This window comes from Ursus maritimus, unplaced genomic scaffold (genome assembly GCF_017311325.1).
Source record: "Ursus maritimus isolate PB19 unplaced genomic scaffold, ASM1731132v1 scaffold_11, whole genome shotgun sequence".
In the NCBI taxonomy this organism is placed as follows: Eukaryota; Metazoa; Chordata; class Mammalia; order Carnivora; family Ursidae; genus Ursus; species Ursus maritimus.
In genome coordinates this window covers 38,909,914-38,923,774 of record NW_024423453.1, presented here as the reverse complement: position 1 = coordinate 38,923,774, position 13,861 = coordinate 38,909,914, and the positions used below count along the sequence as shown (strand labels likewise).

At 45.1% G+C, this 13,861-nt stretch overlaps 1 protein-coding gene across 4 annotated transcripts in view; it reads right to left on the bottom strand.

Annotated features, from left to right (window-relative positions):
* DCLK2 (doublecortin like kinase 2) overlaps positions 1 to 13,861 on the bottom strand; it is a 142,643-nt gene that overhangs the window by 7,444 nt on the left and 121,338 nt on the right. For all 4 annotated transcript variants that reach the window (XR_005833899.1, XM_008685466.2, XM_008685467.2 and 1 more), the window contains 5 exons: positions 9,338 to 9,471; positions 8,849 to 8,926; positions 3,546 to 3,642; positions 2,536 to 2,616; positions 1,230 to 1,346 (listed from right to left, as the gene is read on the bottom strand). Coding sequence is in view for 3 of the 4 variants with exons in the window: in XM_008685466.2 (XP_008683688.1) it covers positions 1,230 to 1,346; positions 2,536 to 2,616; positions 3,546 to 3,642; positions 8,849 to 8,926; positions 9,338 to 9,471 (507 nt within the window). In the remaining variant the exon portion in view is untranslated. The remainder of the gene's footprint in view (positions 1 to 1,229; positions 1,347 to 2,535; positions 2,617 to 3,545; positions 3,643 to 8,848; positions 8,927 to 9,337; positions 9,472 to 13,861) is intronic.

The window sequence follows — 13,861 nt, the reverse complement described above, 5'->3', positions numbered from 1 at the left end:
ACAGCATGGCGGGGGGGGGGGGGGTCCCTCCAGCTTCTGTCTGGACCCGGAATCTTCTTAAGCAAAGGTTCCTAGACTACAATGTGCCAGAGAGTAAGCAACTGCTTTCCTTCTAGTCAGGTAGAGCACAAGTTGAACCTTTCCACAGGGTGAGAGGCTTCTCCTGAGTTAGAAAGCTGCAACTACGGTGAGGGCCCATCACTGGCTGTCAGGCGCCCAGCTGGCCCGGGGTACCACTAAGACCCAAGCTTGTCAGGGGTGGCCAAGCTGCTACCAACTCAGGCACCTGTCTCCTTAGAAAGTCTGAGTGCGAAGCCACCCCAGCTGACACTCTGGCCCTGATCCTGTGAGTGGCACAGGCAGAACAGAGCTCACGGCCCCCAACACTGGTGGCTCGGTGCCCCGGTGCCCCAACAGGAGAGGAGATGCTCCCAGCCAGCTCTAAGGCCCGACTTCAGCAAGGGCTCAGGCCTGGTTCAGCGAGCTGACTGCACTTCCGGCTCAATTTTATTCTGATTTTATTTTCCCTTTTACTAAATGTACCTTACTGTTACTTCCCTTACTTTAATGCCATATTTGATTTGTTGTGTTTATGGATTTAGATAAACTGCATTAAAAACATTCTGAAAGAAGGAAGGTGTGAAAAAATATGGGTATCGCTGTTACTGACGTCTCATAAAATCTAACCCTGAAAAAATTAATACTTTTTTTTTTACATTGTTCTGTACTTTTAAAAGCCACAAAACACTGACTTCTAAAAGGAATTTGTTTAACTTTAGTGGTTACTTTTCCCAGGTCCCAAAGAATAATTCCTACCTCACATAGTCTGTTTGTGAAGCCTCGAATAGGCAGGGAGTTACTTCCTCAGACTGTAAACCCACCCGGGCTTGGGAACCCCTCTCCTCCTGAGCCACAGAGATGAGAGCAGAAGCAGCTACCAGGGAGGGTGCCGAGCCCGGGAGGAGAAGCCAGGGGCTCCTCGGTGCCCGGGCCCATCCGACTGGCCTGGCTGGTCCTGCACAACCACCCCCCCCACCCCCGCCCCCGCCAGAACTCCAGGCCCAAGAGTCAGCCAGATGGGGGCACTCCGTGTGCCAAGCCAATCTTGAAGCGAAAAGAGGAACATGGAAGGTGCCAACTTCCATGTGAGGAAAAGCCCTTGGCTGTTCACTTCTAAAGAGTCAATGCTGGCTGAGCAGTCAGGCCAGACACTGCTGACTTCCACTTACCATGATAACCGAGACCCCGGTGGTGGTGCTGTTCTGTTTGGGGAGCGCGTTATTAAAGTGCTGTTTGAGTTTACCTGTTACTTCAGCTTGCATATTATTCTCCTGGGAGGCATCATCCTACAGGAAAGAAAAGAATCAAATACCATGATTTCTGATTCTCACACCTAAATTTTGTTTTCTTTAATAGTCACCCCCACCCCACCATCTCTTCCTGAAAGGGCCCATCTTTATCACAGGGGTAGGGGAACAATGACCTTTTAAAAATAATTACTGTTGTGTAGCAGTCCTCTGTCCTCAGAAAGACCCCAGGCCATTTGCTCTGTTCCTTAAGCCTAGACTAAGCTGAGGAGAGAGCGCCAGTCTCCAAGAGCACAAAGGAGGACACTCTTTAGGGCTTCTGAGACTCTCCCCGTAAGACATAAATCCCACAGAATTTAGTACAGATCCCTCCCGTGGAAACATCAAAATTAATGAAGTTTATTATTTTAATCAAGAATTCAGTTACTTGTTAGTCTTTATTGCTCATAAAGAAATGTGGCATCTCAGCTACTTGGGCTAAGACCCAAGTCACCTGGCAGGATCCAGGGAGGCTCATGCCCGACGTCAGGATGTGTGGGACCACAGAGATGGTGGAGAGGACCAGGGAGACACCCTCCCCAACAGGCTAGCAAAAGCCCTTGGCTACATACATTAACCTCACTTTCGGAGCCTCTGGGAGTAAGGGAAATGCAAACTCTCCCACCAGCACCATTTAATGGATCACATTTACCCTAAACCCTGAGGCACCACCAACCCCAAAAGAACTCTGGTCGACATCACACCCCCTCCAGCTGGCTCCAGACAGGGACTGTGTCAGCCTCCCTACCCATAGTAGGAGGTCTCCCATGACTCTCCTGTGACCATGCGCCATAAAGACATAGGGATCAAGGTCTGAAACACGCTCATCCCTGGACAAATCCTGAAAACTCCCAAACTCCAGAAGCGCAGAAGGCAAAAGGTGAAAGGCTCCTAAGAGAGCATCCCGACCAACTCTTTCACTTTGTAGATGAGGAAGACGAGGGCCAGAGAGGGCCAGTGACTTGCCCAGGTCACTCGCAGAGCAGGAGCAAATACTCCGAGATCCTCATGCCAACTGCTTTCTCGCAGAGAGCTATCTGCACGCTACTGGCTCATGAGAGAAAACAGCCAGTCCGTCGGCCATGGGACTTGGATGCAGAGCTCTGCATGCACAAAAGCCACGGTGAGGAAGCATGCTGAGGGCTACCCAACGTACGGATGTGCCTTCCCTGAGAATGTGGGTACTTACTGACACCCAGGGGTGGCTCAGGATTTCTCCCGCAGTACACCGAGCTTCGACGTTCACCTGAAGCATCTGACTGATTAATTCCTGGAAAAAGAAGAGCACAGAGGAGACGAGGTGGGGAATTCCAGCATACACACGGAGATCTGAGTTTGCACCACATACGTCAAAGAACCAGCCAACACAGCTGCTCAGCCATTTCCACGTCACAGCTATTATCATCCACACGCCTGCGGCCTACCAGGCCATTCCACACACATGGATGTCTCGCGGCGGCAGCAGCACGAGAGAGAAGTGCTCTCCAGGGTCGACATTAAACCAAGATGTTCTCTCCTCAGAGTTCTGGTTATTATCATCATTCCACAGTGTAAAACCTGCAGTACTGTTCCTTTTGGCAAGTCGGTATGTCTCATTCCCACACTCTGATGGGTGTCCAATACATATTTCTTAAATAAATGAAAGAACGAATGTTTAGGGCTTAGAGGAACACAGGAGGGTGGCAGGGGCAAACTGGGAAGACAGCCAGTCCAGCCTTCAGAATCTGCTTAAGAGCTTCAAGACAATTATCACATGATCTCACTGATATGTGGAATTTAAGAAACAAGGCAGAGGATCATAGGGGAAGAGAGGAAAAAATGAAACAAGATGAAACCAGAGAAAGAGACAAACCACAAGAGACGTTTAATCTCAGGAAACAAACTGAGGGTTGTTGGCGGGGGGGTTGGAGGGTTGTTGGCGGGGGGGTTGGAGGGTTGGGGTAACTGGGTGATGGACATGGGGGGGTATGTGTTGTAATGAGCACTGGGTATTAGGTAAGACCAATATGTTAATTTTTAAAATTTTTTTTAAAAACTTAAAGTTTCAGAGTCTATACTGAGGAATGAACTCAAAGAAGAAACACACACTAAAGGTCAAGACAGACCTGGAACTTACTACCAAGAGCTTCAACAGCCCCACGAGACAGATGAGGGCCCCTCGACAGAAGGCAACCCACAGGAACAAACCCAGATGGGTACCTTTGCTGAGTCCGTGATGTTATCCCAGTAGGGGGCTGGAAACTCCAGCTTCCCTGCCAAGATCTGGTCGAAGAGATCCTCCTGGAGATTGTTCTCACTAGGTCAGTGACACAAAAATGGAAGAAAAACCAAAGTCATCATACAGTTTTTCAACAAAATGCTCACAGGAAGAGTGGGGTGAGGAGTCCAGTCTCTTCGGCTTGGGCATTTCATATCTCAGTTGCACTTGTTATTTTTCCTTTTAAACAATGAGCTAAAGAACATTTCCATAGGCCTAGGTATCAGGGAGAGAGAGGACGCAAGACTCAAGGAATGTGTTTAGTGGGTACAGTTTCAGCTTGGGAAGACAAAGTAATTTTGGAGATGGATGGTGGTGATGGTTCCACAACACTGTGAATGTACTCAATGCCACTAAAACTGTACATTTAAAAATGGTTAGAATGGCAAATTTTATGTCGTATATATTTTGCCAAATAAAAAAAGGACTCAAGACAAAAATGGAATCCACAAATAATGTCAATTCTCATTTCAGAAAAAACCACGTCAGCATCTGCCCTCACTTAATCTCTCGTGGCAATCAGAGTGGAGAAGCAGCAAATCTGAGTCAGATCTCCTTGCCCTTCCTCTCTCCACTTTTCCAATAAAACAGCCAAGATTAGTGAAACAGCTAAGAGATGAAAAAGGCATAAGGAGTCCAGAATCTGGATACAACATGCACGACATCATTAGCTGGAACTTGACATTCGATGAAGCTCCACCTGAAACAAAGAGCCCATCCGAGAACGGCAACAGGAACGGCACAGGCTGAGGTGCGCGGACCTTGCGGCTGCCTCCAGGTAGGCACCCGTCCTCATGCTGGGCCTAAGTGTGCCACCCCCACAGGTGTTCTTGCACACGCAGCTGGTGCCTAAGGAATCAGTGAGGACTTGACTTTCGATGGAAGGAGCATGGAAATGTGCAAACACTGCCGGGAAAAAAATTCAGGATGCTGGATGTCCCCAGCCTCCCAGAAAACAGAGCCGTGGAGCCACCCCATGCCCCCCTCACTCGGTGGGTGAATCAACAGCCTGAGTGAAAACAAAGTCAGTAGCTTTTTGGGCCATTACCCAGCCTTACTGGAGAACTCAGGATGGGCTGTTAGGGTCAAGATCAAAATCCAGGAGTGGACATTCAGTCTCCGCTGGCAAGTGTGCAACCTTTCTCTTGTGAGTTCCCAGCAGGGCCCCTGCGGCCTGTTGCTCAGCGTCCTCACACAGGACCCTCCCCAGCCTTCTCCACATAGCCCAGTCATGCTAACGGCCCTCTCAGAGTAAGCAACTGTGGTGTCCAAGGAAATAAGTCATTTAGGGCAGTGCCTACAGACAAATTCTGGGGCCATCTGATGATGTGACGAACCCATTCCTGTTCAATGAACAGAGTATAGGCAAACCTCATTTTATTTGTGCTTCACTTTATTGCACTTTGCAGATACTGTATTTTTTACACAGCGAGGGTTTGTGGCAACCCTGCTCTGAGCAAGTCTATCGGTACCACTTTCCGACAGCATTTGCTCATTTCGTGTCTCTGTGTCACATTCTGGTAATTCTCACAATACTTCACACTTTCATTTTTATTCTATTAGTTATGGTGATCTGTGATCGTTGACGACAACTTGCTAAAGCTCAAATCGTGGTTAGCATTCTTTAGAACAAAGTATTTATTATCATTATTATCATTTTTTAAGTAGGCTCCACGCCCAGCGTGGGGCTTGAACTCACGACCCTGAGATCAAGAGTCACAATCTCTACCTACTGAGCCAGCCACGCACCCTGTTTTTTTTTTTAATAAAGCATTTCTAAATTAAGGTATGTACCTTTTTTTTTTTAGACTTAATGCTATTGCGTACTATTTAATAGACTATAGTACAGTGTAAACATAACCTTTATGTGCACTGGGAAACCAGAAAATTCACTGGACTTGCTTTACTGTGGTATGTGCTCTATTGCGGGGTCCCGGGACTGCACTGGCAACATCGCCGAGGTATGCCTGCAGCCTGTGAGCTCTGTGAATATCCGTGGCATCTCACCAGGCCCAGCTGAATCGACCTCTGCTAGCCCATGCAGTCTGGGTCAAGAGGCACACTGAGCAGCAGAAGTCAGGCCAGGCAACCAGGCGAGGCAACAGGTCCCCAGGGCTGTCCTGGAAAGTGCTTGCCTATGAGGGTGCACAGACTCTTTCTTTCTAAGTGTCTAAATGTTTTCTTTTTCACCGTTATTTCCCTACTGACTGAACTCAGTTCAACTCTCCTTCAAAATGAGTGAAGGAGGCACATAAGAACACAATGAGATTTTACAGACATCTTTAGGAGACTGGAGGGACCCCAGGAGACCATGTTAGAAAAAGATGTTAAAAATCACCCATTTCCAGAACTGTTCCTGTTAGCCATCCCTATTACTCATCTTCCTTTTGTTTTCTGGAATGCCAAATAGCTTATATTTTGTTAATATATATGGGTTTCATTTTGTTAATAAACAGCTAAAAAGTTGGAAGTGTATCTGCAGCAAGTCATTTAGGTTCTTGGCAAAATAGTCTGAGTCAACAAACACCAGCCTATAGAGTCTCAGCAATCAGACGGCACGTTTTTAGGGTCCATGCCGAGAAATGCAAGCGCTTGGAGAGTTTCAGGCCACCCCTTGCGAGAAGAACAGAAAGCTAATTTCTCCTTCTAAACAGTCACAGAGTAGAAGCCACTCCGAGTAAATCTACACTGGACTTACTAACACATTCACACTCCACAACACCTCTGAGATGCTTCCGAGCACCTTTAAATCCTAAAACAACAGGAGTCTGAGCACACTCCCTCTTTTCAATGGCAAATTGTTTAAGGTCTTAGGAGGCAACTTTAAATGTTGTAAGCTCTCTCTCAAATGATGTTCAAGCATTTCATTTATGGGGGGAATGAGTGTATGTTTCAGAAAAACAAAATTATCAGTACAGTCATGGAAATATCACTTTATGTCACTGGGACCATGGACAGACTCCTTCACCATAACTAACCTTGTGGTTGTAGGACCAGCTTCTGAATATAAGTCAGCAGCTTCCATCATGCAGCTTGACTGCTTTGATTAGCCAGACTCACCTCCAGTTCCCACAAAAAAGCTGCTGTCCACTGAGCAAAAAGTCACAAGAGATACGTACTGTTCAATCTCAGTCTCGCTTTTGTTAAAGAGTAAAAAGCAAAACCAAATAAAAAGCCCGCAGACTGCCCTGGCACGTGGAAACGCTAGAGGGAGTTGTGAGCACACATTCCTCTAAACTGATCCCTGATAACCTTTCCCAACTGATCTCAACTTGGGTTAACCTAGGAGGGAAACTCTGCTATAATTGGCCCCATGATTATGTGCCGTCCAAACACACTATCCCTTGCACTTGACTAGTTCCTCAAACAGGCCATCACCCAAACCAGCCAGAACCCAATGGAACTGTAAATGTAAAATGGCCACAAGTTACTCCACTCCATGAACAGACCTGGTTAATCTTCTCTCCCATTTACTCTAGGCTCAGGTATTTGACTTCATTTGGTCAGTGGGACATCAATCAACAAAGGTGAGTCAAGCAGAGACTTAGAAAGGTGGTGGGCAAAGGAGCTTGCCCTCTCTCTGGCCGCTTCTGGGGATCCTATAAGCCACCATCATGTGAAACCGAGGCTAACCCAACGAATGCTGAAAGGCACCTGACCGAGTCTTTATCTGTGGTTCCCGCTGACACTGAGCCAACTACCAGGCATGTGAGTGATGAACCACCAAGTCCCAATTAGCCGGCCCAGACCAGAAGAACTGCTCAATCAAACCACAGAACTGACTGACAGCTCTAACTTCTGGAGTAGTCTGGTAGTCTGCAAAAGCTGACTGCTGAAGTGCAGCAATCCTACAGTTCGTGTAATCCAGCTAGGCAGTGGCCCTGATGGAAGACCGTGATGTTGACGGCCAGGCCGAAAAAGCTTCCCACCTGCAGAAACCCAACCCCAGCCACAAGGACAAAGTCCCACTTAAACATTCCATCTTGCATTTAACCTTTGTGATTTCCAGCCCTCAAAGAAGCATGTCTTCATGATTTTAGTTTATTCTTCTTGATCAGTATTCTGGTGATGGATATCTTTACACCATAAGGCTCTCAAAAGTAAAGACTGACATCTCTGTGTCACTCTTGTGTTTACTGTAAAAAAAAAAAAACTGTTCAACTCAATTGAAAACTGATCATTTACAAAAGATACACCTTCCAACTTTTCTGTAGGTTTGAAAGCTTTATAATAAAATGTTGGGGGAGGGGCGGTGAATTAAACCTATTGAACTTACTGACCTAATACCATACCATAAATACGACATCAGAGAACATGTATTGTTTGCCATTTGATTCCCAATGCTTAGAATAGTGCCTGGCACACAACGGCTACTCAAAAGTAGTTGCAAAATGAACAAAAAGAAGGATGAAAATGAGGAGAGCTCAAGAAAACTCAGAAGAAAATCATACTTGGCATCATTAAATGAACTTCTACTTCCAAGGCATTCATCTGCTCCAAAGAGGGAAATGGAACAGACCAAAAGAGGCGCTGCGGCCAAAGCCCTGCGCTCCCCTCATGTACACACTGCTGGGGTACTGAGTGTGCCCTGGGCCACCTATCACACACCCTGACGTGTGGCCACTCCCACTTCCCTCCCCCACCCAGGTGAGCTATGCGATTACCAAGAGTAGGTCTGTTTGTTCCCAAGCCTATTTATGCTGAAAGTATTTGAAATTCTACTGCATTAAATACTATGTAAACAGATGAAATTAATTTTAAAAGAAAGAATTCACTGTTTCTATGAATCTATGAGAACTAAGTTGAACGCTTTGGAAAGTGAGTTGTTAAAAAAAAAAAAAAAAGACCTGCTGTCAAATTAAGTAGGAGAAATGACTATTAAGAACAGGAAAAAGGTTTGTTTACCTAGAAGGATCAGATTGCTTCACAAGCATCTTTAAATCTTACCACCCTTGAAAAAGACTGAGAATGGAAATTGTAGACATTGGACAATGGGTGTGTTTTACAGAAGAATAACCATAAGAAACTCAGAGGACCATACACGAAGCAAAGGCCTTGGCCTCACATCAAAAGTGTGGTCAAAGAATATCCATTAATAGGTTGTAAATTAAGATAAAAAGTGAAAGGTATGCTTATAGAATTTTTAACTGACATTTTTATTGACTGATCGCCAGGATGATCTTTGTCTGCTGATCAAAGGGAGAGAGTTCACAATTCAAATATTGTTACTCAAAGAGCCACTGACCTTCGGAATGGTGGGAATCCACAGAGAAGTATGTATGTGATCACGCCTGCTGCCCAAATGTCCACCTTCAGGCCATAGCTGGGAAAACAGAGTGGGTGGAGGGGGAAAAAATAAAGATATTACCCCCAAGGACCCTCCACGTTACTGGAGGACTTGCCTTTGTTTGTTATGAAAAAGGGTTTCTCGGTGTCAAAGCGCTCATTTCACGTAGAGGAATTAACTGCCCTTTGGACAGAGGCATCTACTTTTCTCCCAACCCAAATACAATCTTGGGGACTACCTCTGTATTTCCAAGACTGGCCTCAGGACAAAAGTCCAGGCCCATGGCTGTTGGACACAGAAGCACAGAGTCATGATCGAAGTCATGATGCAGGTAATAGTCTCTCCCACCCTCTGCCTTCCCAGGAGGCCCGTGAAATCGCAGCTGGAGCAGCACATACCTTTTTCCACCAAAGTGAAAGTACCAACCAAAGCCACCAGGAGTCTTACCCAGTTTCAGCAATTATTTCTGGAGCCACATATGTCGGTGTGCCACAGACTGTATATAAAGGGCCTTCCACCACAGTGGCCAGCCCAAAGTCTCCCAGTTTCAAGGACTTGGTTCCGTCAGGATATTCACACACCTGGAACAGAAACCAGCCAACAATCAGTAGTTCCTTTTCTCAATGATTCCAAATGCGCCCCTGGAATTAGGTAGAAATGACACAGATAGATGTATTCATCAACTAAAAAAACAAAAAAACAAAAAATCTCTCCCTGTGATAATAACACCATGATTTATTTTTGATGTTTTAAAGCTCTAAGTCTTTTCTTTAGAAATTTGGCATGATTGCATGAAATCTGAAAGACTGTATCTCCCATCTTTGTAAAAGGCTCCTTATCTAGGAGTATAAGGACCATGTGCACATGCGGACACAACAGCTGGGGTGTAGGCAGCTGCTTGCCCGATGTGGCTTGAGAGGCCTCTAAACTCAGAAGCAGGAAACCGACCGCTGTTGCATGCTCACGGTGTGTGAGGTACTCGACAGTCTCAGAAATGGTATTTATTAAAGTGTCCGCTAAAACACTCGCACCTTTAGTTTAGAACATAAAATTTGGACTTGTTTTTTGGACAGTCAATGATGAATATAAATATTTCACAGGGGAAAATTGTGTTAAGTTTAGAAAGAAAAGAAACTTTGGGGACAGACAGCCTGAACCTGAATAACCAAGCGCTCCCCCCGCTTCCTGGTTGCATGACCTTCGTGAGTCACTCCCTGAACATGTTTCCTCACCTGTGAGAGACGAGAGTAGCCCCTGACCCATGGCGTTGGTGTGAAGAGACCAAGCTTGGATCAGGGTTCAATGAATGCTCCTTCCTTTTCCCGGAAGGACTGGCTGATAAGGTCATGTAAGTATCATACTGGAAGCGGTTTAACTATGCTGGTGAAGATGTGAATGCGCTTTGGTTACATGAGAAGCAATCTTTCTAGAAAACATTTCAGCAACATGTGAATTTCTTAAAAATTATTTATGACCCTTGATCCAGTAAATCTGCTTCTAAGAACCAACTCTAAGGGGATAGAGATGAACCCAAAGGTTACACACAAGCCCACCAATCTCAGAATTTATGTTTTTAAAAAACTGGAAGGAACATAAATGGCGAACAGGACAATGACTTCATAAATCATGGTACATTCCTATAATAAAATACCATACAGTCACTAATAAGCACATTTCAAATAAGTATTAATCCTATGGAAAATATTCACTGTATTACAGAAAAAAAGAACATTCAAAATTATATACTAAGCATAATACACCAAAACCTTCCGTTTATTTTAGGTGGTAGCACTGAAGATTACTTTAGCTTTCTTCTTTATACTTTTTCACTAGTTTCCAAAATCTTTACAATGAACATGTATTGGTTATATAATCAGGAAAAATTAATGTTACATATAAGCAAACTTTCCTTATGGGATCAAAGTCTGAAAGTTACATTCTAAATAGATGGTTTTTAGATTTAACTGCGTAAACTTTAACGTATTTACCTAGTCATCTCCTGGATATCCATTTTGAGAATGATGAATTTCAGAGAATAACTGCAGAGATCTAATCTGTAATGTCTTTCTCTACTTTTATATTTTTGTTCTATTTAGTTTGCTTTTCCTCATATTTTACTATGAACCGAACCAGACCCTCACTCAAACCACTCCTTACTAAAGGATGAACAATTTAGAAAATTATGTTTTTTCAAGATAAGCATGTTAATAACATCTTCCATTAGTCTGATACTTAATGGGGGGAGTGATTTATATAGTACAGACATCGTGAAAAAGCATCACAACCTCAGGGCTTCCCCATGTCAGTGATATCCGATCTGTAAGGCATTTAAAAAGCAAGACACTGAAATGCCTTCCTTCCCTGCGATGTCCTCATCCGTTTAAGAAGAATGTTTCTCACCTTAGTATTTTAGTAACTGCTTCCACACTATGTACTAAGTATACATCCCCAGCACACATCTTGATGACTTTCAAGTTTCAGGGGAGTCATGGTGAGGCTGCTGAGTCCCTCACAGATATTTATCACTCTGAATCAGCCACAACTCAGCAGAGGCATATTCAAAGCTACTAATGATTTAGCCTGAAGCAAGAGAAACCAGGTTCTCAGTCATGCCAGGGTCTTAGGATGACTTTCCATCCATTATGTTTAATGTAAACATTAACGAGAACAATCCGATATAGAGAATTACAGTTAGAATTTATGACGCATTTACTGAAACCCAGACTTCAGAAATTCCCTAAGTAATTGCAGCGATAAGAACATTCTAAGCAACATTATAATTTTAAATGTCTGTATCATGAAAGCAAAAAAAAAATTTTATTAACGTCATTGTTATTTTGTTTTTACAAGTTTAAAATACACTCATTAGGTACATTTTTTTTTGAAAAATCGTGTTTACTTTAGACATGCAATTTATGGATGCCCAGGGGTATTTGAGGGTTATTGTCAGATACTCAGAGGTCCCCAAAGCCCCATTTCTCATATTCCCTATAAGGAATTCAGAGTCAGATGCAGGAGCATAAATAGAAAGGTACTGGGCAGTTCATAATCACTGAATTATGTCTGGGCAAGTGGCACTCCTTGGCTAAACATCAAAAGAGAAGTGTCATAAGGAGCAGACAAGCCCAAAATAATACTTTATCTGATTCATCTCTTCCCAACACTAGACACAGAGGCAAATATGTGAAAGATAATATGAGTCTGTTTCAAAATCTTAGCTGGAGACTCTCTTCAAAGCAGGAATATGTATAAATCTATACATACGGAGGCACATTTGTGACACTGCTTTAACAGACTGACGCTGACATACACACATATGGCATTGCTTTGAGAGGCTGATTTTAAGAAAGAGCTGAACGAATACGCAGAGGGACTCCAAAGGCCTTCTGTTCTGGCAGAGCGCTCCGTTCTCGCCCCAGTTACCGACATCCTCACAGAACTAGAGAGATTCCAATGTTTTTTCCACACGTTATCTCACTGGACCTCAGTCAGAGTCACCCCCCTGGGTGAATAGGAAAATAACTGTTCTGTTTTACAGATGAGGAAACTGAGGCACAGAGAATTCAAGTTACTAGTAGCTACCAAGTGGGGATTGCAACCAGTACCTTTACCATCCCACGGCACCATCCTGCAACAGGTCTGAACGCAAGAGAACAGGCCTGGCAGAACGCCGACTGCAGCCCGCACCCACACACAGATGCTGAGTGAATCCCGACAATCACGACTGTGAGAACTCCAGCCCCGCAGTGTTCAGATGCCCCACCACCCCCTGCAAGGTGCTCTGTCAAAAGTTGCACTCAGAATGCAAAAGTTTGAAATGAGGAATGCAGATCCCGCGTACGAAGTGAACGCTGCATGTTCTCTACATAAAATGTCAACATCATGATTTAGAAGAGCTTCAGATATGAGAAACCAACCCTCTTCTCTCCCCGGTCCCCAGAACTCCTGGAGAAGCAGAATTTATCACTGGTCTCTCATAGTTAAGTCTGACAGGGCACCACCAGGCTGTAACTCACAGCGTTAATGGCCACCCCTGTGCTCCCTGACACGGCGACCCATACATCTCCGCTGGCAGGGTTTTAAATTATGACCCTGCTCCTGGAGAAGGGGATGCAAATCAGATGTCTGAATGCTCTGGTGCTTAACAACGGAATTCGTCTTCAGGGTAGGAAGAGGCTGACAGTCACTCTGTTGTATTTACTTTTAGTGCCTCAATGGCACTTTTTCATCCTAGGGCAACGCCGACCTGCTGACGACACGTACAGTCTGCAGAGTGGTCTATTTAAGTTCTCAATGGCAGCCACATATTTTACTTGGATATGTGCAGCTAAGGGCTTCCAAGCCTGACCCTTTTCTATCACACATTAGCCTCATGCAGACATCCATTTTATCATCTTCTTCCTTCCCCTCCCCTTTGGGTCGCAGAGTGGGGTTGCTGCCGGCCTTGAAGACGGGCGAAGACTCATCCAGGGCAAGTTAGACTGGATGAGGAAGTTGGTTCCAATTTCCTGGTTACATTCTGAGCCAGGTCATGTTGGAGACCCTGGTCTCCATCATGTGACAAGAGAAAAGGAGGCGGTGTTAGACTCAGATGTTCCACACATTGTGAGTGGAAAACAGAGGGCAGGGGAGGTGAGAGTGGAATCAAGGAGAATGGACACTCCCTGGCTTGCAGGTGAGTTCACTACAGCCTCAGTCACCTTCCTCATGGGGCCTCAGCAATCAGGGCTGCAGAATGGCGGGGGGGGCTCCACCATAACCTATTGTCCTTAGGGACCTGTCGCTCCGTATCTCCAGAAAACGTCCATAGCCACCAACACTAGGGTGAGGTGCGCCATGCAGCAGGGAGAAAGGGAGGCATCCTCATTAATACCACGGCATGTGCGTGTGGCCACAGTCAGAGAAAGTCCTGTTACTTGCTTGTGAAGCCCCTGGCCAGCCTCAGTCCCGTGGTGGAGGAGCCTGGGCCTG